This window comes from Sorex araneus, chromosome 1 (genome assembly GCF_027595985.1).
Source record: "Sorex araneus isolate mSorAra2 chromosome 1, mSorAra2.pri, whole genome shotgun sequence".
Classification (NCBI taxonomy): Eukaryota; Metazoa; Chordata; class Mammalia; order Eulipotyphla; family Soricidae; genus Sorex; species Sorex araneus.
This window is the reverse complement of record NC_073302.1, coordinates 432,130,161-432,148,877: the sequence shown is the minus strand read 5'-3', so window position 1 is coordinate 432,148,877 and position 18,717 is coordinate 432,130,161. Positions and strand designations below refer to the sequence as shown.

The 18,717-nt window shown below is 39.1% G+C and overlaps 1 protein-coding gene across 1 annotated transcript in view; it reads right to left on the bottom strand.

Annotated features, from left to right (window-relative positions):
- The window catches only part of EXOC4 (exocyst complex component 4), an 858,640-nt gene that overhangs the window by 149,304 nt on the left and 690,619 nt on the right, over nucleotides 1–18,717 (bottom strand). Inside the window, exon 13 of the mRNA XM_004608252.3 lies at nucleotides 16,681–16,836. Coding sequence (XP_004608309.1) covers nucleotides 16,681–16,836 — 156 coding nt within the window. The remainder of the gene's footprint in view (nucleotides 1–16,680; nucleotides 16,837–18,717) is intronic.

Here is an 18,717-nt window from a genome sequence, read left to right as displayed (position 1 = left end):
ATAGTCACAGTTGTATAACTTTGTATAGTCCATGTATAGTCACAATTGCATAATCATACCATAATTAATTTGGTACATTTTTATTCTCTCAAAAAAGAATTCCTGTACCCACAGGATTCCATACTTATACCTAACTCCCACCGCCCTGGGATTAGGTAACTTTGTCTCTATCTATATGTCCCTTTCCTTGGCTTTCATATGTGTTGCTAGGGGGCTACTCCAGGCTTGCTGTGCTTCTCAGGGAAGACCAAAGATCAAACTCTAAGCTCCCACATGCAATGCTGGAGGTAGGTAGGGTCCTTTGGATCATCCCAATGGATCTATATGTTATCTTTTGTAACCAGCTTATTTCTATGCTTTCAAAGTTCATCCAGGTTCAAGCATTTCTTGAACTTCATACTTTATTTCTTTTATTTTCACGAATATTACATTGTATCTGTCCCTTTTGGAGAGCCTGGCAAGCTACTGAGAGTATCTTGCCCGCACAGCAGAGCCTGGCAAGCAACCCGTGGCATATTCAACATGCCAAAAACAGTAACAACAAGTCTCACAATGGAGATGTTACTGGTGCCCGTTTGAGCAAATCGATGAACAACGGGAAGACAGTGCTACAGTGCTATGGATATACCAAATATTATTTATCAATTCATTAGTTATGCACATCTGTGGTTATTTCCATATTTTGGTTATAATGAATAATGATACAATGAACGTTTCAATATAAATCTTTGCATGGATGTCTGTTTTTTTTCCCCATTGGAATACCTTGGAGTAGAATTACTAAGTCATGTTAACTCTGTCTGTAATATGTGAGACAATGCCAGACTTTTTCGAGATGGCACCATCATTTTATGTTGCCATTAGTAGTATATGAAAGCTCCAATTTCTTACTTTGCTGTTAATTTGATATATTAGACCTCCAATCCAAATCCTTAGTTTTTTCACTGGGGGGCAAGAGAAATAGTTCTGCTTTAAGTGTGTTCTTGAGTCACAAAGGATGCATCACATATAGTTGGCTCAGGAAAAATGCCACGAGAGCTATTATTAAGACAAAGGAACCATGAGCGATCTTAGATCATGCTCAACTGAAAGGAAAGAAAGACCCACAACATCCATTTCTGCCAGAAATTCTGCCATATTCTAAAGTCATGCTCTAGCAGGTGAGCTGTTTGTGCTGATGGAAATAAGTTGCCAAATACAGTGCACACAGAAAACAGAATTGCTTAATATAATCACATTCCAGAAATGCAGAAGTTTCTTGCTGTTTCAGAGACTTCCTGGAGATTAAAAGCAGAAACTTACCTCTAATTCTCCCAGGTTGGCCCATTATCTGAACAGAAAAACATATAGGCAGGCCAATGAAAGTATTTGCAATCAATCATGATCATCTTCAAATGCCTCAATCATTTTGGAGCGACAAAATAAAGACTGAGCCACCACAAAGCATCTAAACTGATACTAGATAGATATAAAAGATTCTTTACAAGGCAAGTAATTGGCAGAATCTTTCAATTCGTTAACTATCGTTCTTTCTTGTCACCATAAGGCTTTATTTCTATTTATGCCTAAATCTGCACTTAATAATCAATCATCAGAAGGGAATAAAATGAAGAAATGCCAAGTATATGTGAGTGCATGTGTGTATTTAAGTATACATATACTCATTTTATAAGATATACTTATTTTATGGATTGGAGTGATAGCACAGTGGGTAGGGCATTTGCCTTGCACACGGCTGACCCGGGTTCAATTCCTCCGTCCCTCTCAGAGAGCCCAGCAAGCTACTGAGAGTATCTCACCTGCATGGCAGGGCATGATAAGCTACACATGGTGTATTCTATATGCCAAAAACAGTAACAAGTCTCACAATGGAGATGTTATTGGTGCCCGCTCAAGCAAATCAATGAACAATGGGATGATAGTGCTACAGTGCAGTGCTCCATACTTATTTTATAACAAAGGAAACCTAATCTAGAATTCAATAAACATAATTATGGGAAATGTGGATGCAAAAATGCCTGTTCTTTTATGACTCAGCATAAGCCATATGACAAGAAATTCTTTATATTTTCTCCATAATTAAAAATTTTAGGCTATTATTTGCCTTTCTTGGAAGCATAAGTGTTATAAAGTTAATGTCTTTATCTCTGACTGATTTGTAATTATTAAGGTTCAAATTTTATGTAAATAGTTAAGCATTTCACTCTGCTGAACTAAAGTGAATCCCCCCCCCCCCAGTTCAGATGTTATAACCCTACCCCTCTATCCCAACAAAGTAGAGATAGGATCCATGGGAGGTAGTGAGGTGGAAGAGGTGACAGGAGAAGGATGTCCCTCTCTCTGAATTCTGAAGACACAGCAAGAATGTGGGCACCTGCAAGCCCCAAAGACAACCCTTCTCAGGAACTGATTTGAACTTCCCAATCTCTAGGATGGTGGGAAGTAAATTTTATCTAAGTCATCTTGTGAATAGTATTTTGTTATGGCAGTCTGAATAAACGGAGAAACTTAAAAGTTTGAAGATCTCTTCTATGCTCTCCTTTGTCTGTTTATAGTTTTACTGTTACATGGTCAGACCCAAATAAGGTCTGGGACTTGAGGCCACTGCAAGGGAGATATGAATACGAACAGAAGTTCAGTCATTAAACATTCACTGGGCAGCTAGTATGTGACTAACATCTAAGAACTCAATGGTAAAATTCCAGATGGGTACTGCTCCCTAAGTTCTTCGATCCTAGACCTTATACAGAAATGACTAAACTGTTGATATCAGTACTGAATCTTGACGTGTTCTAGTAACTTGGTTTCAAAGGCTGTTCAAACTTTTGCTTTTACAACCAAGTCTTTCTAAAGATCTGGGATCAAAGACTTGACCACAAGTCCTTATGGAAGCAACCTGGTAATGGAAGGTTGTAATTCTAAGACGGTGAGCTTATTTGCACTGGTCAAACAGCTACAAGGTTTATGACCAGAGGGCTCATCAGAAGTCACAATGGCAAAGTCTCGAAGGTAAGACTTGCACTAGATTTAAGGGTGTGACATGCCTGAGCTCCCCATATGGTCCCAATTCTTTCGGCTCATTAACGTAGGATGTGGTCTGGAGACCTTTTAGTATCATCCCCTAGTTTAGGTCAGGATGTCCCTTATCCTGCTTTTCCTAGAGAACTGCATCTTTGCATTGTGAAATTATGTCCGATAAAAAGTATGAGCAAGAGGTAGTTGGGGCTAACCATCAGCCCTCTCCTTATGTAGATTTTCGGTAGCAGGACAAATCCTTTCATCTGTTATTTTTGGTGAACTGTTCCTCAGGAATCCATCATGAGACAAATGAATGTTTGAGACAATGTGGCATAAATGGCAACCTACTTCAACATACTTAAACTAGAGTGCAGAGTAGTACACAAATTTTTTTAAATAACATTTAAAATTCTACAAAAATAAAATGTACATGGTGTATTATGCTAAACAGGATTTCCAAACAAAATGAAAATATGTAATTTTGGAATTTTGATGGGGATTCCACTAAATATGTATAGTGCTTTGGGCAGGAGAGACATTTCTACAACATGAATGGGAGAAGATATAAATACTTCAGATAAGGGACTAATATCCCAAATATATAAAGAACCCATGAAGCCAATAACCCCACCAAAATAGGGAAAAGAGAGGAACAGATCCTTCCACGAAGACATAGGGAGGAAAAATAAATATCTAGAAAATGTGCTCATTAAGTATCAGATTAACACAAATAAAATGCCAGCGACTCATCACCTTACATCAGTCAGAAATGCATGCATCAGAAAAACTAAAAACAACTAATGTTGGTGGGTTTGTGGTGAAAAAGGATCCCTCATTCAGTGCTGGTGGGAATGTCATCTGGTACAGCCTTTATGACAAACAGTATGGGGATTTCTCTAAAAGGTAGAAATGGAGCTCCCATTTGACCTAGCTAATCCATTTCTAGATATCTACCCCCCCCCAACACCAAAGTATTGATCCAAAGAGATAAATTCACACTTATGCTTGCTATAGCTATGCTCAGTAATAACCAGGATATGGAAGCAGCCCAAATGTGGATAGGGCATTTGCCTTCCTGTAGTCCAACAGGAGTAAGCTTCGAGCACCACTCAGTGTGGCCCCAAAATAAAAACATGAGCAGAGAGCATTCTGGGAAGATGGGTGGGCAAAGGCCATGGCGGAGCAAGAAGCTGAAAAGGTTCAACAGGAAAAGGAAGGCATAATGGACGACTTCACCTGTGTGTAGGATAAAGAAACAAAGCAAGAGAAGAGATGACAGGCAAGAAAAAGATTTCTGAGCCTTGGACCACAGAGCTGTGATTGTCAAGGTGGTGAGATGGAGTGGGATGGGGAGGGGCTCTGAGTGGACCACAGCAACACTGCACCCATGTAAATCACTGCTACCTCAACAACAGTAACAACCAAGACACAGATCTAGAGAAGAAAGGAAGAGACGAACTGGCAGGGATACTTCAACTGGCAGAGGATCTGGTGGTTGAACAGAAGGCAGAATCAGTTAAGAAGGAATGGCAGAGAAAACCCCAAACACAGTTTTGTTTTGTTTTTTTTTTCTGCAGAGTTTTGACCTGTAGCCCACGCCCCTGTCTTAGCAATACCCCACCGCTGTCTCTGCAGGCTACACAAGAGAGCTCTTCCACCATGCCATGGGTCTAAGCCTGCCTTCATTCTCTGTCTCACTATCTGAAAGGCCAACTAGGACTAAATTAGAGGAATTAATTGTTTTCATTTATTAAGCTTCCAAGTAAATATGAATGGGATTAAATTTCCACTTACATGGGAAAAGACAATTCCATGATGTGAAATAACAAAAACACTGTATTAGTGACTTTTTAATGATATGAGCACATAATTATAATTGTATGATAACTGTCTAAATAGACTACTAGCATTTAAGATCACATAAAAGCAGAGAAGAAATAAGGGCTCTTTTTTTTTCTCTTCATTTACTGCCAATCTTGTGATAACAAGAGTCATATTATTTTGACAGAGCAACAAAGTGCCTAATTTCATCTCGCTGGACACTAAGCAATGTGTTTGTAGCCAAGTTTCCAGTAATTACCTGTCTTTTTTGTTTAATTTTGAAAGTTAAGTCGGCTTCTCATCCAATCTGGCCTGACAGTGTTCTTGTCTACGACCATCTTGTTTATGGCGGGGGTGGGGGGAAGAAAAATATTTCAGCATGTCATTGTCTAATTTAATAGATTCATGTTTTTTTTAAATTCATCTTTCCTTTCATAATTATGTTTTTAAGCCATATTAAGTATACAGACATAATAAAACACATGTCTCCTTTGCTATGAACATTTTGTTCACGTTAACTAAAGTCTTGTTTTCCTGTGTCAGATCTCATACCTCTTGGTTCAAATTTATCTAATGATTCCTCAATAGCTGCCATTATCTGGGAACTTTTAACAGCTGCTGCTTATATTATTTTGAGAAACCTTTTACATTTCCAAGCGGGATTTTTCTAAAAAGTATGTATGCTCCATTTTATTCATGCTATTTCTACATCTAAATATATAAATAGCCCTACTAGGTATCTGCCTCTCTGATAACTGTCTAACTGGCACTGGGTGATGAAATTAAAGGCTTATAATGATTGGCTTTAAATTTAAATTTTACATTAGGCACCATGGCTTAGAATGTTGTCATTAGGAGGCTTTCATGCATAAAGCATTTTTCCACCCCCCCCTAAAGTGTCTGCTTCTCTCCACCACTGTCCCAATGTCACTTGCCCTCATTCTGCCCCCCACCAAAGGCAAATTCAAAACCGAGCATACTAACCAATGAACTTGAACTGGAACTCACAAGCTTCCAAAGGGACTAAGGAGACAGCTGTAAGGAGAGCGCTAAGGTATTGCCTTCTAATTAAGGTACTAAGTTAAGGCACTCCTTAAATTTATTCTTGTTTGTTTGTTTTATGACCACACCCAGTGATGCTCAGGACTTACTCCTGACCTTGCACTTATATTACTCCTGGCAGTGTTTTGAGGACTAAATGGGATGCCACAAATTCAACCCAGGTTGGCCGTGTGCAAGGCAAACGCCCTGCTCGCTGTGCTATTCCTCAGACCCACCATTTTATTCTTTTACTTAAAGAATAGCTGGCCTTATTTTTAAATCCACTTTCATTCATTCCACATTTATTGAGGATCTGTGATTGCGTAAGTGTTCCTCAGAATTAAGACAAAAGTGCAGACGTGCTTTTATTCCCTCTTTTCATTAAGTGCTTAATATTGAGCTCATGCCAAATAAGATCTAAGATCACCTTGCCCTTTGAAAACATTTTGCTGTCTTTCAATCACATTGAGCTCCTAATTTTATTTTTAAAAAGTCATTTAAAAAGCTGAGGTATTATTGACATATAATATTAAATTAGTTTCAACAAAAAGCAGTCTTGGTAATCGTATCACTGATTTGATTCTCCTGACCAAATAAAAACTTATCTTCTAAATAATTCAGTAACTATAAATGGCTGAAAATGTCTTTAGTCTTGCCTCCATTTTCAGGGCTGCAGCACATGGGATCTGAAGCCAAATATTTTATTTTACATTATTTTATATTTTCATTCCCTTTGTGCTGCCTTCTTTCTCTTTAAAATAATGATTTTTTTTCTGTTTTTTTTTCTTTGATTAGGCCAACAACACTCAGAGGAAAGAGAAGACAATCAGCATTAAAAAAACCTACATATCTGGTTTCAATGTTCGCTCCCATTCCTCCCCTAGGTCCTAAATAATTTATCTGGGTATTCTATTAAAAACTTTTAATTGAAAGGGACAGAATCCACAACTATATACCACAAGAAATATACTATAGTCAATAGCTGTAATCATAAACAAAAGCTAGAGGAGAAAATCCGATACAATACATATCTATGGTATTAGCACAGAAATGGTCAGGCTGTCAAGGTTATAATAATCAATGAATACGAAAGAATATTCAAACTCCCCCAACACAAAATCCTGATGCACTTTCAGGCTTCTTGATCATAGTGTAGTAATGCTAGATTTAGGTTCCCTGGAATCAAATTCTCACTCTCTGACACAGTAGCTCTTGGAAAGTACATAATACCCGGACACCTCCATTTCCCCATCTGATGAAAGGAAACAGTACCCTAAAAATTCAAAATGCTGCTGTACAAGCTCTTACAGTGACTGCCTAACTCCCTCACAGAATATTTCCAGGAAATTTTTTTTTTTTGGCGGGACCACCCTGGTGGTGCTCAGGATGCCATATAGGGGGCCAAGGATCCAGCTGGGGTTGGCCACGTGCAAGACAAGTGCACTACCCATTGTACTACTGCTCTGACCCAACACTGGATTCTTTACCATTCAGCTCGAGAAGGTAGAAAGATACCCAATTCTTCACCATTCATCTTTGACCTTCTGCATATCTAACAACTGAATACAAATATATTAGACAGCAATACACTGGGCCATCAAGGTCAAGTTCAAGATCATTTTGTAGGTCTTTCTCTCTCTCTCTCATTTTTTTTTTCTCTATGGGTCATATCTGGCGATGCACAGGGGTTACTCCTGGCTCTGCACTCAGGAATTACTCCTAGCAGTGCCCAGGGGACCATATGGGATACTGGGAATCGAACCTGGGTCGGCAGCGTGCAAGACAAATGCCCTACCCACTGTACTATTGCTCCAGTCCCCACTTTGTAGGTTTTATAGATCCTTTGACTTGTGTCATCTGGAAACAAGTCTTGGTACCACCAATGACATTCAACTACCGATGGATTTTTAGACCTGGTTATGAAGAAAGAATACTTATTCTTTGCAGCTCTGGGGTTCAAAGTAAAGAGTAAATCTTGTATAGGAAAAACTCTTGTATAGGAAAAATCTCTGAGACTTGATTTAACTAATCAAAAGGATAGCTTTAGATGACATAGGACTTAAGTCATGATTAATCATGAACATGATATCACCAGAGAGTCACACAGTCTCTTGCCCCTCACCGGGGCCCCTCGGAGGGGACGGGTTGCCTTTCCCTCCCCGCCCCAAGCAAAGCCTAGACAGTTGAAGACCTCCGGAACCTAGCCATGGCCACTCTCCACACGTTCAGATGAGTCTCACTCATGAAGGGACTGGCAGAAGAACCCAGGTGTGCGGGACCTGGGGCTGAGATCTCCAAGCCTGCTCGCATTGGGACTGGGCCTTCTCCACCCAAACCCCCATTTTCCAGTAGTTTGGCAGCCACACGCACAAACTGCCCCCAGTGCCATGTAATCCCACCAATGGCCAACATTCAGAGACTACAAGACCAAGCTCCCGGAAGCAAGTTGCCCCTTTGCGCCGAGACATCTAATCGCCTTGTTCTCCCTCTTGGAGAACCTGACAAGCTACCAAGAGTCTATTGCCCACATGGGATTGACTTGCAAGCTCCCCATGGCATATTCATATCCCAATTACAGTAAAAGATATTTACATACCTCTCAGAGAGCCGGGCAAGCTACCGAGAATATCCCGCCCACATGGCAGAGCCTGGTAAATTACCCTCGGCATATTTGATATGCCAAAAACAGTAATGATAGGTCTCATTCCCCTGACACTGAAAAAGCCTCCAATCATTGGGAAAGACGAGTAAGGAGAGGCTGCTAAAATCTCAGGGTTGGGATGAATGGAGGTGTTACTGGCGCCCGCTCAGGTAAAGTGATGAACAATGGAATGACAGTGATGACAGTGATGAAAGTAAACAGAGGTAACATTTTCAGGGGGCAGTTCTTCTAATACACATGGCCTCCCAACTCCGAGACAACCCTGACCTATGCCCATCATTTCTCCCAACACCTTACTCCTGTTAATTATATTTGCAAAAAGCAGAAGTACTATTATCAGTGATATTCACTGATCTCAAGGGGATCAATACAAACACAGATATGACAGGTGCAAAAACAATGGACTAGAAAGCCTGCTTTTAGCATCTTTGGGAACAAAAGGATATTTTCTTTTCTATTAAAGTCCAGGCTAGACCTATTTTTCCCCCTCTCTAATCATAGTTAAGCCTGGAAATAATACTTTTTTTTTTTAACTGAAAAATCAGAATAGGAAAGGGCCTCATTCAGCAATGAAGGGAACATAACCTTTGTTCACTGCAAAGGGCACTGGATTCTATATTCATCCAAGCGCCAAATAGCCTCAGAGCTTTAGAAAACTAATTATAGGAGGCAAGTGTGACTTTTTCATTCACGTTGGCTCATGCCATGCTCTCTGGTACTTTACTGCATTAAATCGAGGCTCTCTGCCAACCTTCCCACACTGGAATATCAATGGAGAGTGTTATCTCTTCTCTTCCTCACCTTTGTTTTCAACATCTTAACAGAATAGTGAATGTGGCCAATTCAGAGGAAAGAGTCAATCAAGTACAAAATAAGACAGACCACCCCTCCTCCAAATTATTTTTCTTCTGCTAAAGCAAGCGTGATTTGTTTTCAAACCATGTCTGTATGCAAAAACACAGGCAATTCTCTCAGATGTAAGGTTCAGCAAAAGAAAGCAGATACTATAATTAACGTAAAATTTGAGGTCAGGGAAAACTACACTCTTTGGTGATTAGGACAGAATAGTGGTTTCCTAGAGGGCAGGCTTTCTGGGTGCTGAAAACTTCTACATTTTCCTATTGGAGGTGTGTACATGGGTGTAATCACACAGAACATTTCATTAAGCCTCACCTAAGATGACAATTTACACGCATGTAATATATAACATTTTTTAAAGTATATACTTGGATTCCCTTCAAATTCTAGGCGAAAGAAGATACAATTCAGTGAGTCATAAAATATAGAGAGCAAGGCTCTTAAATCTAAACCTTTCTACTTTAGAAGCCCAAGATGGCATAGAGCTTCGTCTCTCTGCATCAGCACTGTCTTCTGAGGAAGAGGGCTAGACGTTCTTGGCTTAAACTCTAAGTGACAGAAAACAGCAAATAAAACTGACTGAAAATCTCTTTGCAAGTATAAAACACAATATAACTAACTAATAAGAAGACAAAGAACAAGAGGACCAAGACTTTATTTAAAGTAATCCGAGAAGACAGGGCAATTGGTTATGCCCATTTTATGCTCCGTAAGTTGCTACTAAACAACCATCAAGGTAACAGATGTGATTAAGTGAGTGACCTGAAAAGGAAGGAGTGGACATACACTTACCAGATCTCTTACGTGTCTGCCAGCAGGAAAATATGATGGTGAACCCAAGATGCAAGGCCCTGTGGTTTGACCTTGCCTGCCAGGTCAGTTTGATGATTTTTACTTGGAGCGCCAATCAATCGATGCTACATTTATTCTTTCCTTCCTAATGGAAAAGTCAGAGCCCACCCTATCCCCCATCTACCCCTGTTACTATTGTAGGAAAGTGTAGGAATCGGGGATAGAAATTAAATATGAAGCTAATAGTTTATTTGGGGCAGCAGGGAAAATACTATCGAAGCTTTAGAGGGAAATATCTCTGTAACTGTGACATAAGCAAAGATTTCTAATTAGGACACAAAATGCCCTATCACTGAATAGTTTAAAGACAACATTAAGAGAGGAAACAGGCAACTTGAAAGTAAGAGAACATGGCACAACCTATCTCTCACATGGTACTTACACTGAGATAAAGAGTTACTACAAATCAGTAGGGAAATTATATCTGGCTACTGATTAAAAGCGTATGATAGATCGAAATGTTTTGAGGAGGATAATCAAGTGGTTTGTAAGTCCATAAAATAAATTAGAATGCACCAAACTTTGTTAGGTATGAAAAAACTGCATATAAAACCACAGTGAGATATTGCTACACATTTTACCAGGTGACCAAACTAAAAATGATGGAATATCAAGTATAGAGGAAATGGAAAGCAACTGAAACTCCCATTCTATACTCTTGAAAACATAAAGTCCCACTGGGGACAACTGCTTGGTGTTCAGTGTGTATATGCTTATGCATATCCGGTGACCTGGCAATTCTATGCCTAGAAAATAATTATTAGAAATAACACATTTAGTTACCCAAAGGCAGAGAGTAGACTATTCATATCAGCAGTACTTGAAATTAGCTGCAGTCTAGATACTATACAGGTGCCCATTAGCAGAATGGATACAAATACACACACACACACACACACACAGAGAAGCAAACTGCAATGTACGCAAACAATGGAATACAATAATGACTACAGAGCATAAAGAACCTATACACAGTAACACAGATTAATCTCATAACCATAATATGAAAGAAATAAAGCCCGTCACTGAGGACAGTTTTTCCTCCCAGACCCTGGCTTCTCATTGAGAAGATTCAATAGCATGATTTCATTTATATAGAATCCAGATGAAACAAACCTATGTGGTTGGATGTCAGATGAGAGTAAGTTCTGGAGATACAGGTAGTAACTAAAAGGAAGTGGCAGAAAGCTACTTGTGAGACTGTGAACTAAGCCATAGAATATCCTTCTTTCTTGTTTTATTTTTCCCTTTTCGGGGAGAAGTGGCGTGGTGTCCACCATATTATTAGGACTATTAAGCAGGTACGAACTTGGTGGTGCGGGAAGGAGGACAAAAAAAATGTGTTATGAACTTGAAACAGCGGGATGCTTGGGCAGTCTTGGGCCGGGGCCAATACCGGCTCGCAATCCGCCGAGATTTGACCCGGGTGGCCATGCTTTTGTGCGGCCATTTTACTGCTGATCAACCAGGATCTGGAGGCCAGCTAGACTACTTTTGATCCCAGCAACTGCTTGCAGCCATATCTCTAGACTGTGAACTAAGCCATAGCCCCATGCCGGCCAAAGAAGGGAAATGATGCAATTTCTAACATAAATCTCCCTGAACTTAATTACTAAAATACAGAAATCCTAAACCGCAGTAGCGGCCCTGCGACTGCCTATCTCTTCATTCTCAGCAATGGAAAACTAATTATCAAATGCTTCCTTGTCAGTAGGGCTGTTTTTTTTTGGGGGGGGGGGGACTCCAACAACAATAGTGAGTTTTGTGTTGAAATATGGAATATAATCAAGGTAAAGAGAAAATGAAGTGAAATTTATCAGTTACGCAGGCAGGGGTTGGGGTTGTGGGGGGTGGGAGGTATACTGGGGTTTTTGGTGGTGGAATATGGGCACTGGTGAAGGGACAGGTGTTTGAGCATTGTATAACTGAGACATAAGCCTGAGAAGTTTGCAACTTTCCACATGGTGATTCAATAAAATTAAAAAAAAAAGAAAAAAAAGAAAGCTACTTGTTGCTTTTTTCCGATTTATTGTAATACTGTCCTGCCTTCTGCTCTGGCTACTGATTTCATAATAAACAGTGTGAAATATTCCTAAGCTATGTTTCTGACATGTGCACATATATAAAAAATATTCAATAAAAAAGTAAACTATAAATAATGAAAGCAGGCAAGGAAAATCTGAGGAAAAAAAATCTTACGTTTCTGGAAATTAAATGCACCTTTAAGAGATGAAGGCAACCTTTGATGGGTCTTGATTTATCACTAGAGATTGGGCATAACCAAGGAAAAGATAAGTGAGGTTTGCGAAATGTCAGTAAAATCCCTTAAAATTTAAATTCAAAGAGAAAAAAAAAAGAAGAAAGAGAAAACACCTGAGAACTGTGGAATAATTACCAGAGATTAAATAAAAGCAAAACTTAGTTTGTTGTTTTGGGGGCCACACCCAGCTATGCGCAGGGATAATTTCTGGCAGTGCTTAGGGGACAATAAGTGAGGCAAGTCTTATCATAGCTGCACTATCTCTCTGGCTTCAAATAGAGAAATATTTGAGGTGATAATGATTAAGAATATTACCAGATCAATAACAGATATCAAACTACAGATTTAGGAATACCAGAAAATACCACACACACATGTACACATATATGTATATATATACATACATATATCTCACATATACACACATATTCTATACCTGTGTATATAGAAAATGATATGGAAAAAATAGGGGGAATAAATTACTTCACATAAGAGCTACATTGGTCTTCTTTCATAAAAGCAAGAAAAGAGGAATAAAATGATAATGTTAAAAAAAAAAACACCACCAATCTAGAACTCTGCTTCAAAAAATCTTGCTTCAAAAGTGAAGAAAAATTATTTGGTTATTTCCTCCAGAAAAATAAGTAAGAGATTTTATTACCAGTGGCTGTATCTTATTAAAAACAAAAAATGTTAAAAGTGGGGCTGCAGAGATGGGTGTGGCCCCCAAACAAAAACAAAATGTTAAAAGAAAAATTCTTCAGGACAAAGGGAAAAATCACAGGTCAGAAACCTGTATATGTATTAAAAAATGAAGAGCATCAAAAAAAAAGAATAAATATAAGAAAGTGCTCACAATCTAATTAGTACTATATACTTGCAATAAGAACTATGTAGTTATTAGAATATAACAAATATTGAACACTAAGCACCAAATACTAGTAAAAACAAGAATTTTACTTCATCTTATTTTGTTGCTGTTTCTGGATCACACTTTGCAGCACTCGAGGGCTACTCCAGTTTATAGTGCTCAGGGGCTGTTCTTGGTAGTGTTTGGGGATCAAACCCCGACCTTACCTGTCATGCATACATGTTAGCCCTTTGAGCAATCTCCCTTGGTCCCTTTCTCTTATTCATAATTGATTTAATAAGTAGGTCTGTTCAAAGTAATGATAGCCACATTGTGTGTAGTAACTATAGGTTATGGATAAGTAAAATGAAATAGAGCAATGTTATTAGGATGGGAGGGATGAATTGGAATATTTAGTTATAAAATTACCTGTACAGATATTATTTGTTACTTGAAAGTCAACTTGGGTTAATAGATGTGTATGACAAACTGGGCAAACTACTTTTAGAAAGAAAAATAAAAGCATAATTTATATGTAAGGAAGGAGGAAAATAATGAAAATCATAGAAAATAATACTGGAAAGTAGAAAATCATTATTCATAGAATAATGTAGCCTACTGGATGGGGGGTGGTTGAAAACAGAGACATGGAGAAACGTGAAATCACTTCCTTCCACAGACACAGCAGATCTACAACTGTCATCACTGTCATCCCGTTGCTCATCGATTTGCATGAGCCGGTACCAGTGACAAGTACCAGCAACAAGTCTCCATTGTGAGACTTGTTGTTACTGTTTTTGGCACAGTGAATATGCCACAGGTAGCTTGCCAGGCTCTGACATGTGGGCAGGATACTCTCGGTAGCTTGCCGGGCTCTGAGAGGGGCGGAAAAATCTACAACTACACACTGAATAATTTACAAGAAACAATACTATTAAGTTGGACTTCTTCAAAAGGAAAATCAACAACAACAACAAAAACCCTGTTCTATAAAATATACTAGGAGATGAAGCATTTTGGGAGAAACTCTTGTGAAATAGGTACCAGATGAAGGATAGTTATCCAAAATATCAAAAGAACTCTTCAAACTCAACCATTAGAAAGCACAAATAATTGAAAAAAAAACCCTTCATATAAATGTGTATAGCAGTAATCATTTACAAATGCCAAAATTTGGAAGTAACCAAGACGCCCTTCAATAGGTAAATGGATAAACCGTGCTTTGTGCAGGTGATGGAATTTCAGTCAGAGATCTTTAAAAAGGAGCTAGCAAGTCACAAAAGGATGAGGATATTTTGCTCTGCAAAAGAAGTTAGTCTGAAAAGTATACATGCTACAGGACTCTAAATAGACACGATTCTGCAAAAGGGAAAACTAGAACGATAATAGAAATAAGGAACTGTTACAAGGGGGTTTGAGACAGGAAGGAATGCATAAATGGGAGTGAAAATTTAGGACTGAGAAACTATTATTCCAAATGATACTATAATGGAGCATATATTAGTTACATATTTATCAAAACTCATACACTGTAGAATACAGAGCGAGCCCTACTGTAAACCAAGAATTCACTGGCTACCGCTCTATCAATGTCAGCTCACCAGTTTAAACAATTGTGCCACACTAAGGCAAGATGTGAAATACAAAGAAAATGGAGAAAACAGTAGTAAAGTGGAGACTCTTTTTTTTTTTTTCTGGCAAATCTTAAACTGATTCTCCCAACAAAGAATTTGTAAAGAAGCAAATTCCATACACTTCATATGGAATAATAAATAAATAATAATAATTAATATATAAATAATAAATTCCATGTCTTCATAACTAGCTCTGCACTTTTTATGTTTAGACAATGTGCATGGAGAGGAAGAAAAAAATACCCCAGAAATCGTGAGGCTTAAGATTAACTTACAAATGAGATTTCGAGTATCACTATTTTGAGAAAGTTTTGTGGGCACTAGAACAAATTTTACAGGGCTGATAAGAACATGGCTATAAAGCATAGACACTCCATGGACCCTGCAAGCAGCAGAGTACTGTTACCTACAGCTGCAACTAACATTCAAAGGAGGAGCCTGTGCGTCTATGGTGAACTAAAATCGAAAGTGAAATGCTGGTCATGACAATTTTTATTTCTTCTTCCCTTTTGACTTTAAAGAATTGCTTCTCGGTCTTTTTGGCTAAGATCAAGTGTAGTATCTTTTCACTTTAAAGAAGCAAAAGGTGTGGGGCTGGAGCCATAGCACAGCGGGTAGGGCGTTTGCCTTACACGCGGCCAACCCAGGTTCGATTTCCAGCATCCCATATGGTCCCCTGAGCACTGCCAGGGTAATTCCTGAGTGCATGAGCCAGAAGTAACCCCTGTGCATTGCCGGGTGTGACCCAAAAAGCAAAAAAAAAAAAAAAAAAAAGCAAAAGGTGCATTTGTTCTATTTGAACTTTTAATCCATTTACTTGCACAAGTAAAAGACAATACAACTAAACTTATTTGAATGTGCTCAAATATTTCTTCCACTGACTCCTCCACTTGACTAAGCTCAAAAACAAGAGAGGTGAAAAAGATTTCACTGTGGTAAGTGAACCATATGAAAATAGGAATTTCGACAGATTTGGTTATAGTTGACCCACCAGGGGTCATTCCTGAGCACAGAGCCAGGAACAGCCCTTGAGGAAACTCCCTTCACCACCCAAACAACCAACACCCCCCCAATCTACTATCTGATTTGTCTAAATTAATTATACAAAGGTGGAAGTTGAGTCATTAAGTTGAAAGAGACCTTTGTCTAAGCAATTAGAAAGCAATTAGATATCTCTGAACAATATGAATTCAGTATATGGATATTATATAGAATAAACTTGGGCAGCACATTTTTATTTCTAGAAAGTCCAATAAACAACTCCGAAAAACTGAAGAACATGCTGAAAACAATGGTAAAATAGTCTGTATGGGCAGAACATATTAAGTATGTTTCCAAGGCATGGTACATATTAAGGCCCGTGTGACTTTGTTGAAGGAATAAACGAATGAATGAATGAACCAATTATGAATTTTCCCATAAGAGGAAGAATGGTCAATAAATGAAAAGATGCTTAACTTAATTTAGGAAGGTTTCAAATACGATCCATATGAACCTCTTCCTTCTAAAGGTTTCAACACAAGGCAAACATGCATGGGAAATGAGGTGGAGGACGAAAACAATTTACTGGTTTCAGTTCAGTGCTGCGTGATACCTATAAATAATTAAAATGCTGCAAAAGAACTCTGGGAACATATTTTTTTTCCTCCTTGTACGTAGTACAACTTGGAACTAGATCTTTTACCTTATGAAATCTTCTTCTTCTTCTCTCTTTGGCCTCAGCTGTTTGGGTTGAGCCATATTGATCCAATTGGGTAGAGATTTCAAAAGTCTGCTGATATCGTCATCTTTCGCCCAAGAAGCGCTGATGACAAGCTTCTCTTCTGATTGGACAATGCTCCTAAATACAACCAAGAGAAAAGACGCCCTTCAGCACATTGCAAATGCCCAGAGTTAGTGATTTTCATTGATCTTTCCTGCAGAACAGAGGGTGCCAGCTCATATGCAACTATCCAGGAGAGACAGTAAAGGCGGGGGGAGGTGCCTGCTCTGCCATGGCTGACCGAGGTTTGATCCCCAGCACTAGAAGCTCCCCTGAGCACCAACAGGGGTCACTCCTGAGCACGGAGCCAGGAGCAGCCCCTGAACACTGTGGTGTGGACCAAACCCCCTCCACCCCAAAAACCAACACCCCCTTCCCTCAATCTACTATCTGATTTGTGGGCAACGGTATCCATTAGAAGGTCATCTACCAGGTAACAACATTCCTTGTTGTTGAAATTTCTTTCTTCATTGTTGAGCAACTACGAAAGCTAATAATTCCCTTAACAATAGTTCCTTAGGGTCAGGAGAGACCTTTCAAGAAGGATGGGGAACAAGAAATGGGCTAACTATACAAAAATGCTATTAAATGACAACAGAAATGGTAGCTGGAAGGTGACAAAGGTGTTATTAAAGGTCGTTCACTGACTCCTTGGTTTAAACTATCAATTAGTTCCCCTTCAAGGGACTTTGTGAACTACAGACACCCCTTCTATTCAAGGCAAACCTACCATCACAGAAGAAACTTTCTGGCCCCAATGTCAAAGAGAAAAAGTCTTTGATGATTGTTCTCTCTTGTGAGCTTTGACTAGTGACCTTGAGTTGATAGCCTACAAATCCTTTAATAGGACCTATAGGTTAGCTATTAACACTGTGGGTGCCAGAATGAACCTGTAAGTTCATTTTAAATGACCAGTTTCAACTTAATTAAAAAGCGTCTCTTTCGATTCAACTTATCTATCACTATAACAAATTTCATTAGTGAAAAATATGGTCCTCAGCAATTCTCAAAGGCAGAAAAGACATTTAATTATGAAGGAAGTGTTAGTTATTGGGTACTACCCTTTTGAGGCTGATTAAGGAATTGCTTCTCTTTTATATTGGCTTTCCCTCTCCCAAATATTGTGATTTTTGTATCATACATTCTATTATTATTTTTAATTTTTTAATTTTTTGCTTTTTGGGTCACACCTGGCAATGCACAGGGGTTACTCCTGGTTCTACACTCAGGAATTAGTCCTGGCGGTGCTCAGAGGACCATATGGGATGCTGGGATTTGAACCTGGGTCGGCCACATGCAAGGCAAATGCCCTACTCTCTGTGCTATCGCTCCAGCCCCAACATTCTATTATTTTTGTTGTCTCCAAATAATTTCAAAGCAACACTTTTAAGGGGCAGAATATGAGGCTAGGTATTTTTTTGGCATTTCTTTGGCTGTCAAATGCTTGTTGCATTTTCCATCTTTCCTCCAGATATAAGTTTTCTCCTGTGGTCTACTCTACTAAATTCTGACTCCATGGGAACTGGTCTCTGAAAAAACACCCTCCCCTACATGCCCTCCTTCTCTCCCCCCTGCCCTGTCCCTCTGTGCTTTGACAAGGTTAGTCTACAGTGGTTTGCATTTACCTTTTCTGGACTGTGTGGGGTTTGCTAATCCCAAATATGTTTTATGTCTTTTTCCTTCCTCATACTCAGCTTAAAAATTTTTCTCCCTACGTACGTCAGGTTAAGGATGTAGCTCAGCAGTACAGCATTTGCCTTGCACATATGAGGCCCTAGGCTCTCCGAGAGAGAGTCCAGCAAGCTACTGAGAGTATCCCACCCGCACGGCAGAGCCTGGCAAGCTACCTGTGGTGTATTCGATATGCCAAAAACAGTGACAACAAGTCTCACAGTGAAGATGTTACTGGTGCCTGCTCAAGCAAATTGATGAACAACAGGACGGTAGTGCTATGACAGT